The sequence below is a fragment of the Scylla paramamosain genome, chromosome 43 (assembly GCF_035594125.1).
Source record: "Scylla paramamosain isolate STU-SP2022 chromosome 43, ASM3559412v1, whole genome shotgun sequence".
In the NCBI taxonomy this organism is placed as follows: domain Eukaryota; kingdom Metazoa; phylum Arthropoda; class Malacostraca; order Decapoda; family Portunidae; genus Scylla; species Scylla paramamosain.
In genome coordinates this window covers 11,258,955-11,269,883 of record NC_087193.1, presented here as the reverse complement: position 1 = coordinate 11,269,883, position 10,929 = coordinate 11,258,955, and the positions used below count along the sequence as shown (strand labels likewise).

Sequence of the window (10,929 nt, the reverse complement as noted above, 5' to 3'; positions counted from 1 at the left end):
CAAAAAAAATAAATAAATAAAAAAAATACATTGAGCAATAAACACTTCACTTAAAGGATCGAACGAAGGATTAGCACAACTTCAATGGTCTTTAGAAGTGCGTAGTGAAAACAAACGAAGAAACTGCATTATGATCACCTGGAGTTAGGAGTTATCAGCATAATTATCTTGCCGCTTTGGGGGAGTAATCAGAGGTGTTGGTGTTCAGTTTGTCTATAATGGGGCACGATGGGACACACAGGAGGAACAAATAGAATAAACAGCAGCAGATTTGTTGCTTCCTTAAGAGACTGTTTTCGACAAGATACACCAGCCCTAAGTAAGAGATGTAGGATAGTAAAGTCGATAGTAGAGAGAGAGAGAGAAGAGAGAGAGAGAGAGGGGCTATTTTTTTCTTTTATTTCCGCAAGCACCTAAAAACATCAACCTGTTCATTTACGTAACAATAAATAACAACAGGCGTGATGTGACAGGGGCGTGTGAGATGGAAGGGAGGTGGGCAGGGAGGCCAGGGGACTTGTGAGGGTAAGAAGCGCGGAAGGGGAGCACTGGAAGGGAGAAGGATAGAGAAGGAAGGGTCGAAGTGTTCAGGGAGAAGGTAGGGAGAGCTGGAGAGGACACAGGAAGAGAGAGAGTAAAGGGAAGAGAAGAATAAGAGTACAGAAGGTAGGGAGAGCTGGAGGAGAGAGGGAGAGAATAAAAGGGAGAAGGTAGGGAGGGATGAAAGACACAATAAGAGAAAATAAAGATAAATAAACATAGGAAAGGGAGGATAAGTATGGTATAAAGGACAGAAGAAGAGGAGGGGAGATGAAAAAAAGGCTAATGAAGGAAACACAAAGGAACAGTACGTAAATAGCAGCAGACTTGTTGTACCCTCCGTCGGACAAGGGGTAAGAATCAGGGTCATTATCATTGAGTCTGTGTTGCTGGGAAAGGGAGTGCGGTGTGTGTGTGTGTGTGTGTGTGTGTGTGTGTGTGTGTGTGTGTGTGTGTGTGTGTGTGTGTGTGTGTGTGTTACGTCATTTTTCGCATTTATTTTACCCTCAGATCTCCTACCCACCGTCTCTCTCTCTCTCTCTCTCTCTCTCTCTCTCTCTCTCTCTCTCTCTCTCTCTCTCTCTCTCTCTCTCTCTCTCTCTCTCTCTCTCTCTCTCTGTAACATCCACCACATAACTCATTTCTTTATCTGCTCTTATTTCTAATTTCACCAAGTCCCCATGTACAAAACACACCTTGCTTCACCTTTTCTAGCTTTTTTGCATCTCTCACCTGGCCATACTCAGCCTCACCTGTATCATCCTGCCGAGACTACAATTGCCTTTTTTTTTTATCTCTTCTTTTCATCTCTATCTTCCTTCCTCGTCTTCTCTCCTTTCTTCGCCACCTTTTACCTTCTTTAGATTATGTTTGTTACTCCCTTCCTTTTTTTTTTCTTTTTTAATTCTCTTCATATTTAGTTTGTTTCATGTTTTTATCCGTTTTCTGTTTGCATCTTCATAACTATTCTGTTTTTGCATTTTCTTTCGTTACTGTAGCCTCAATTGTCGTATTTTATCATGTCTCTATTTCTTTCTACGTCTTCCTTCATTCTCCTTCCTCCCATAATCTTCTCTTGTCTCTTAGTCTCTTTCTTTCTTTCTTCTTCAATTCTTCTTCCTTGATTTTTGTCTTTTCCTCTTTTACGTAACCATTACCTCTCCTTCCTTGTCTTTCTCCTCCTCTTGGTTGTTTATCTTCTGTTCTTTTAAGACCGTCCTTTGGGTTGTCTAATATACGAGTATATATTTTTTAAGTGATACATTGTTTTTCATTTTCTTCTCTTACCCGTTTCTTACCTCCCTCTCTTCTTTCTCCTCTTTTTACTGCTCTTCATCTATTTGCGTATATTTGTGGGCACAGTGACACACACACACACACACACACACACACACACACACACACACACACACACACACAACCTCAAGGTCACTGAATAATCCCTTCTCGTGTGAAGATGTGTGCTGGCTCGGCCCAAACCTGCCAGCCTCCCAACACCTGCCTTCTTTATCTATTTCTTGGCTCCCACGCGAAAGAAAAACGACGGACTGATGGATAGAAAGGGACAAGGAGTTAAAAAGGAAGATAATTTTGTGAGGATAAAGGAAGAAGATTGAAGTAGAAAGATTATAGAGGGAAAAGCTTTGTGTGTTCATGGAAGGAAGACGATGAAATGTGGAGTTTTAAGGCGAAGGATGAAAGAAGACATATTTAAAGAAAGGAAATGGAAGGTTATACTGTAAAGGAAAGGGAAATGTGATAAATACGAATATGTATCAGATTTTTTGTTCTCAGGATCGGAGACAAAAATGAGGGAGAGAATGAAGCGAGAAATCAACGAAAGAGGAAATAATGAAGATAATGGTTGTGAAAATGAAGGAAAATTATGAAGGATTAGGGAAGAGACGAGGATGAGTAGATGTTGCTGAGAGAAAAATGAGAGAGACGGAAAGTGGATGAGGAGAGAGAAAAAGAAAAAAAATAAGATGAGAATTGTGGGTGATCATAGTGAAGGTATCTACGCATTTCCAAGCTTGAGAGAGAGAGAGAGAGAGAGAGAGAGAGAGAGAGAGAGAGAGAGAGAGAGAGAGAGAGAGAGAGAGAGAGAGAGAGAGAGAGAGAGAGAGAGAGAGAGAGAGAGAGAGACTTATGCAACTTAATATGCTTATACCTGAATTAATAGCGTACCTGTAGGCGTGTTTACCTGTAGAGTCGTGCACCTACATAACACTTTAATTGCTTTCCTATCTCACCTGTCCATCCACAAAGAGGCTTCATCTGTACCTCACCTGAAACCCTCTTTTTTATTTATACGGTACATTTGCACCTGTACCTGTGTTTTACCTTCGGCTGTCTCATAAAACACACCCAGCTGCTTACACCACCACCACCACCACCTACGTACACCCTTACCTGCCCCACCCACCTCACTCCACACGCAATAATTCTTTCAGACACCGCGATAAAGTGACGTGTTCTTAATTGTTCTATGGCGAGGATGATGCAGGAGAAGAGGAGGAGGAGGAGCAGCTACAAGTAACCCAGGTAACATAAATAGAATAGCATGGTTAGTGGTGTAGAAAATGCAATGTAACAAGCTTCTCTATCGCGGCAGGAGTGTGTGGGATAAAAATTCGCGCGCGTGTGACGGCACAGAAGCGAGGAATATAGTGATTAAGTCGTTGTATCAAGGCTTAAATGCACGCTGTAGAGGTTGATGGGTAGTGGGAGTTTAGAAGTGGATGTTTACTGGTCGTATTTTGTAATTTAGTATCTGGTGCATCGATGGTAGATGGGAGCGGTGGCGTGTGTGTGTGTGTGTGTGTGTGTGTGTGTGTGGTGTACGGGAGATGGTGCCGTACTACACACACACACACACACACACACACATTTACTTGTACCTGTTTGATTTTTTTTTTTTCTTTTTCTAGTTTTTAGTGATGCTGCACCAAAATATTTTAGCTCCATTTTTTTTTGTGGTTTTGGTTCTCTCTCTCTCTCTCTCTCTCTCTCTCTCTCTCTCTCTCTCTCTCTCTCTCTCTCTCTCTCCTCTCTCTCTCTCTCTCTCTCTCTCTCTCTCTCTCTCTCTCTTCTTTCAGGACACTTTTTTTTATTTATCTATTTATTTATTGTTATCTTTTTTCATCTTTCTCCCTTTCCCTCGCTCCTCTCCCCTCACCTCCCGCCGCCCACAGCCCACAGTTCAGGTTCCCCCACGCCTGCGCCGCCCTCGCCCGCGCAGCCCACACTCCCCCCCCATCACCCCGAGTGGTCAGCTGGGCTACATTTAATTCTAAGATTGAAAATAAGAGTAATCCATCACAATCTTATAACAAGGCGGTAGAATACACACGCTCTCTCTCTCTCTCTCTCTCTCTCTCTCTCTGGTAATGATTTTTCAGTACACTATTTAATTTTTTTATGGTGTTTTCAGTGGTGGTGGTGTGTTAGTGGTGGTGGTGGTGGTAGTGGTGGAGGTGAAGTGGATGCACCGTCGTGGGATGTGGATTGGGGCTACTCGGAAGGTTAATCCAGCCTACACGCGATTCTGTGTGTGTGTGTGTTTGTGTGTGTGTGTGTGTGTGTGTGTGTGTGGTGTGTGTGTGTGTGTGTGTGTGTGGCGCGGTTAGTATGCATAGGGTGTGTGTGTGTCCGTGCGTAACAAATTTTGACCTTGTTCTTACTATGTGCGTAAAAATGTGCATTGGCTGACAGTACGTAGTACATGCATTTGTGTGTGTGTGTGTGTGTGTGAAGACATATTACAAAGAAAATATCAGTGAACATAAACACATAATCAAAGTCAAATATGGTAGAGACACGAATCACAATATTCCACGAGAAAGTCAATCGAGCCACTTCATCTTTTTTTTTTCTCTCTCTCTCTCTCTCTCGATAAAGCGACGAATGTCCCTCTCCCACCCTCTTTTTTTATATAACTTTTCCTTTTTACCTCTCTTACTCTTATCTTGCTCGGTATTTTTACTGACAATGGAGGACTGTTACAGCAGCGGAGCCCAACATAACATAGAAATGTTATGCAGCAGTGTGGGGCGGGGGAGGGAGGGGGTTGTGAGCTGCATTACGTCTGAAAACAATTCATCGACCTTTGGGAAACGTAAATAAATTGTGCTCACCAGGGCTCGAACCTGGGACCTTCTGTGTGTTAGACAGATGTGATAACCACTACACCATGAGCACGATTTCTTGGCTCATCTCCACTCAAAATAATTTTATTCTGTATATATATATATATATATATATATATATATATATATATATATATATATATATATATATATATATATATATATATATATATATATATATATATATATATATATATATATATATATATATATATATATATATATATATATTATATATATATACACACACACAAGTACATAGTTTTCTAATCGATAGATCCTCTTCCCCACGAGCTTAATAATACCCTTCAGAAAGATGCCGCAGGATATAAGTAATGTTTGGCAAGAGAGAGTTCCGACGACCGCCTCTTGTCTCCTCCCTTCTCTCGACGGGCACAAATCTATGGTGGTTATTTCATTCATTCATGTCACATTACCAGTCCTCGGCAGACGCCCCTGCCTGGTGTGTGGTGATAAGCGGAAAGGCGTCGTCAGATCATTGCCACGGTCACAGCAGGAAGGATGAGCGTGGAATGTCAGGTGCACGAATGACAACTTTTTTGTTTTGACTGAAATATGTACGAGTATGTCCTAAAAAAAAATGAGTTTCGTGCTGAGGAAGTGCATACGAACTGAGAGACTACCAGACGAACAATTGTACTTTTTTTGTTTTGACACAGGGATTCGAATTCACGTGTAATATCGCACCATGCAGTATCATGGGTACCACGTTAAGGGCATAGGGTGCCACACTAGGGCACACCTACCTGCCCGTACGGAAAAAAACATTTCTGCACATACCTTGCAAGGGGTTCGGGGTCCAGCAGGTACCACTTCTCGATGGGGTCTTGGTTGATGATCCTGGCCTTTGCCGCCTCCGTCAGCGTCATCAGGCCCGTGTCGGGATTGACGCTCCACTGGCCTGTGGAGAGGGCCACTCCATACCCAGAGGAGGAGGCCATGTCCTCGGGCATCATAGCTAACACCCCTCAACACACACTCTGTCACGAGTCAGTTGTGCCTCACGTTCTCCCCTTACTGCTTTTAAGCCTGACTACGGGCAGGGTTCCTCCTTCGCATTGTCACAAGTTCTGATCGCAGTGACCACCAACATCTACTATGCGCGACGCTTCTCCTGCGCCTCGCTCCTCGAGATCTTCCGCGGCGCACCGGTATTACATAACATGCTACTGGCGAGGAGTGTATTTCACCAAGGTCGCTGTTTACATTGCATATTTCGCCTCTACAAGTTGGCGTTAGCAGGAAGCACAAGCGTCCCGTCAGCGGTGTCGCGTCCGGGTCGCTGAACGCTGCTGCGACAGCAATTCCGCGAGTTGGCTTGCGTCAGTGGCCTGTGTCGCGTGTCAGCGGCGCGCGTCACCGACCCTCAGTCCCCACGCTGCTGCCTGCCGCCCTTCCCGTCACTACAACCAGACCCAAACTGCCGCCCAAGTCCGCGCGCCTGCCCATGCCCCCGCGACCGCCCCCGCACTCCCTGAGTTGCCCGCTCATGCCACGCGCGCTGCCGTGCCGTCCCGATGCTCTTTTCCCCTCACCAATCCCTCGTGCAGACATCTCCCCACTTGCCACTGTTTTCTTTCCCTGAGTATATGTTACAGTGTGCGCATACGGAAAAGTGACTGGCAAATGAAGCCCTCTGGTGAATCCCTTTCAGTGCCCCCTACGAGCAAGTTACATGATGGGTCAGGCCAGCGTCCAGCAAGGCACCCCTCTCACCTGAAAGAAAGAGTAGGTCTCTTGCCTTGTTTATTTTTCTTATATTTGCGTCATACTTTTGTTGATTCGCTAGTTAATATTCTGTCCTTTTCTGGATCATTCTCAGTTTGTGTTACTTGCTTTCTGTTCTGTTATCTGTGTAAATTAACGGGTCTGGATTATATGAGGTTTTTTCATCACCAGAAATATGGAATGAGTTAAACTTTATTTACACATTTTCACCAAGCTCTGGTACGTGTATGTCGCCGCAATGGATGTGCAGCACTGCAAACGTTTGATAAGATAGTATGTACTACGCCCTCACCTTCTCTGCTTTTTGTACTGTTACATATACAGGTCAGCTTTCACCTTATTGAACAGCCGTACCTCCGTATTGCAGAAAAGTTCTCGTTATTTTCAGTATTTTCATGTGTCAAGTTAGTTTCTCAGGATTTTGTTTAATTTTGTGCCTCCTAAAATCATCTCCATCTTCTTTTTTGACGGCTAATATTTTTGTAGGGCAACTTAACTAAATCAAATGTGTTCTATACATCACTTACCCTTTACATACATACTCTTAAAATTCGTAATGTGTTCATACATACGGATTTTTTTGGTTGCGTATGGTTTATGGAAATCTTAAGATATTCGAGTTTTGGATGTGAAAACACCTACATAGTGAGGTGAAGAGCCACTTCCGCTGATAACAGGTCTGGTTCACACTCAATACTTGTCTCCGAGTTGTCTCCGAGTCCAATATATTCATTAAACGTTGTGTTCCTGCCTGTGACCAACGATTACGAGTGGACAGAAAAACTCAGGAGATTGTTTAGGTGAATGTGTGGTGAGAAATCGATTAATAAGAGCGTAAGTAGTGGAAGTTTGAGAAAGAGATTACTCCAAGTTGTATTGCGTGGCAGGTGGTTGTGCTATAATCTCATTAACCTTGAGATACTACCGTACCTGAAAAATACAAGATACTGCTCATGAAATGGTAGTCATGAAAGATCTCCATTTCAGTAATAATATAACAATGAAAAGTTGAAAAATGGAATGTGATAACAGTGAACGTTAGCAGATGATGATAAAAAGATAACATATAAGTGATGTCCTGTAGTCTCACATTAACCTTGAAGTACAATCAAAGTAATACAAGATACAGGTCATGAGAAGATGGTCACGGAAAGTCCCAATTTGAGTAGTGATATAATAATGAAAAGTCGGAAAAAAAAAAAATGAATGTGACAGCAATTAATATTAGTAGATGAGAAAGAAATACGTATGCCAGCTTCTTCTGTGTATTAGAAAGTTAGTCTGTAGAATATACATCATCTTAAGATAAAAAAAAAAAAATCCATTACATGCTAGTTCGGTAGGAAAACGATAATGCGAAAGATAGAGGTCTGCGATAACATTGATAAGAAAAGGGGAATTATCAGTGATTTTTTTTTAGTTGTGAAAGGAAAGAGATGTGATCAAAGACTACAGATGGGTAGAAAGCTATATAATAAAATAATATGGCGGAGCTTAAAAAGAAGGATATACAGGAGAATAAAGAGTTTAATGGAATATAAGGAATAGGAGAAAGAAAACAGGAATAGCTAGAGGCAGCATGATGAATGAGACCACTGCTACAAGATTATATAAGAATTTAGAGTATGCGTATAAGGCAAGGACTAAAAGATATGAAAGAAAGAACAGGGATGGCACAGAGGGCACGAGATGGGAAAAAACCACTAAGACAAGAGTACGGAGAGACATAACGTGGGAGGAAGGAGAAGAAAGGGGCGAGGAGGAAGAGAAAGACTCAAGATTGGCACGGGAGGAGATTTAAGATTGGCGGGGCAGGAAGAAGGTGATCAATGGCGGCCAGGACTGTGTTGGCCGACCTGCTGGTGACTCACTCTGCCTCAGCACCAAAACAAACACTCCTATGAGGTAATCCCGACCTTCTGCCTCACCTTCACACCAGGAAAAGTTGTATTGAGCGCCCACGAACGCCCGGGGGTGGCTGTGGCGGCCTGGGTAGCGCCCCTGTACCCTGTGGTGTTAAGGATTACGTCATTCACCAAAACAATTTTTCTCCCTGTGTAGCTTCCTGGTTGTTGGCACGTTATGTCCTGTATTTTCTGCCTGGTTATGGTGTGGTTGGGTATTTTAGGTGGTTATGAAGGGAAGGGAAGTGGGAAATAGTCTAGAAATGCCGAAGATGTTCATGAAGTAAAGTCTGGCTAGGTTCGTCTTAAGATTTCTTGCAATACGCGTTCTTAAAAGTTATCATTTGCCAGCATTATCCAAGAGTTCCCAGTGTTTTGAGTTTGCTTTATGTATAAAATCATGTAGTGAAGGGAAAACGGAAAGTTAGTGGAAAATACTAAAGATGCTGCTCGACGGGAAGACTTATCAAGATTATCTCAAGATTTCTTGCACAACACATTCCTGTCACTTATCATTCACCAGCCAGGTCTGATCTTACATTGCTAGAAATTTACTAGATGTACTACCATATTATTATAAAGCTTGTTATTTCTCTAATACATAAATTACACATGAAATTGATCATTTTTAGTAGCTGGGATGAAAAATCATGTTCTGCACCATTATCATTGTGAAGTGCTAGAATGTGGTTATTGCTGATTCTTTTCTTACATGATGAACAGCATTAGAAAATTACTTCACCATTAGTAATTTGGTTTTGGTGCTGCATGAGAGGTAGGATAGATGTTAATGAGTGAAGTGTAAGTGAAGATGCTGTTAGGGTGCAATGCAAGTTCTTATTAGTGAATATTTACCTCCAGATCATGACTGCATTGTCAAATAATGAGCACCATCATTTTATAAAGGTCAATGATATGTCTACATCTTCTGATTATTAAGTATTGCCAGAATATTCTGTGACAAAGAAGCTCACATGAAGTTTCTTAAAAATTGTTACTTTCCCGAACTCTCTCAGGTGATCAGAAGTCAGTGACCTGGTATTTAATAATATCAAATTTTGGCCACATTCTTATAACCTTGCCTAACCAGTAAATTGTCCTGAGTGGTCCTGCCGTCAGCCATCAGCAGGAAGGTGGAATTTTGCACCGAAATGCCAGTGGTTTACATTGTTCATGATTAGTCTGCATCCATGTTGTCTCACGCTTATTCAGTTTTTATGAAAGTATGTTGCTAAAATGTCTTGGCAGAACTCTTACTAATGTGGTATTTTATCTTGCAGAAACTAAGCTTGCAAATATGAGTGCATTTGCAAGTAAAAGTGGGAGGGCTGTGCACCCTCAGTCTCCGCCTTCTGGTGCTCCCCCGGGGGGCAACACAGAGCTAGCTAGTTTATTTGAGTGTCCTGTGTGTTTTGACTATGTGCTGCCTCCCATCCTGCAGTGCCAGAGTGGCCACCTTGTGTGTGCCAACTGCCGCCCTAAGCTCACCTGCTGTCCAACATGCAGGGGACCCTTAGGTCAGTATTGCTGGTTTTCAAGTTCAGTTCAGTTGTGGGTGAGGAGAATGGCCTTTCCATTGGCTCTCCTTGATGTATTTCCCTTGTTGTCTGGGTCTTTGGATCTGTTCACATTTCACTGATTTCTGTTTTTATTTTCTATTTTTCTGTCTTTTCCTCTATTTTCTAAAAAAATATTTATAGTTACTTTTATTTCTGCTGTGGCATTGTTGTTAAATAATAGTTCACCAGTTATGTCCTCTGTTCTTTGCTGATATCACTGTTTAATCTCCCTTTTTTTTCAGTGATATGTGCAGGATACCAAAGTAGAAAGTGTATTAGATTTCCACTTCCAGTTCTGCTAAACTTTTTTAAATCTTTTCTTTTCAAGTTACATTTTTCAGGTTCATATTGCATTAAATCTGCTAATCATTTTTGCAAAGTTTGCCATACAAAAAAGATAATAGTTGTAAAGCTCTTTTGGTCAAAACACTATCTTTATATATATATATATATATATATATATATATATATATATATATATATATATATATATATATATATATATATATATATATATATATATATATATATATATATATCAGTCTGTGGAATGATTATCAGAGAAGGTCAGATTTGATATGTGTAAGTATTTATCATTTATTGAAGTGCTGAATCTTCCATCATGATAATCAGTTGATATCGTGTTGTAGGGAATATTAGAAATCTGGCCATGGAGAAGGTGGCCTCTACAGTTATGTTCCCCTGCAAGTACTCCTCCTCGGGCTGCTCCGCCACTCTGCTCCACACGGACAAGACGGAACACGAAGACACCTGTGAGTTCCGGCCGTACATGTGTCCGTGTCCCAGTGCCTCTTGCAAGTCGCAAGGCTCCCTCGAGCATGTCATGCCACACCTCATGAGCGTCCACAAGAGTATCACCGCTCTCTAAGGTGAGCGTCTGGAGCGACAGTGAATTGTGTTTGATGCAGAAATGGTGCACGTGTCCAGAAGCTTTGATATGCTTATATTTATATGTACTGTTTTTTAATAGGTAATGCATGTACTTTTTTTTCAGGAAAAGTTTTGTTT

At 41.8% G+C, this 10,929-nt stretch overlaps 2 protein-coding genes and 1 non-coding gene across 3 annotated transcripts in view; 1 reads left to right on the top strand and 2 right to left on the bottom strand.

Moving 5' to 3' along the window:
• The window catches only part of LOC135093733 (muscle M-line assembly protein unc-89-like), a 158,990-nt gene extending 152,555 nt beyond the window's left edge, over window positions 1–6,435 (bottom strand). Inside the window, exon 1 of the mRNA XM_063993275.1 lies at window positions 5,490–6,435. Coding sequence (XP_063849345.1) covers window positions 5,490–5,665 — 176 coding nt within the window. The 5' untranslated portion in view covers window positions 5,666–6,435. The remainder of the gene's footprint in view (window positions 1–5,489) is intronic.
• Window positions 1–10,929, top strand: part of LOC135093738 (E3 ubiquitin-protein ligase Siah1-like) — a 38,882-nt gene that overhangs the window by 24,468 nt on the left and 3,485 nt on the right. The window contains 2 exon segments of the mRNA XM_063993303.1: window positions 9,622–9,858; window positions 10,551–10,790. Of these exon segments, the coding sequence (XP_063849373.1) occupies window positions 9,622–9,858; window positions 10,551–10,790 (477 nt within the window).
• Window positions 4,668–4,740, bottom strand: Trnav-aac (transfer RNA valine (anticodon AAC)). The gene has a single exon. It is a non-coding gene; the product is annotated as a tRNA-Val (tRNA).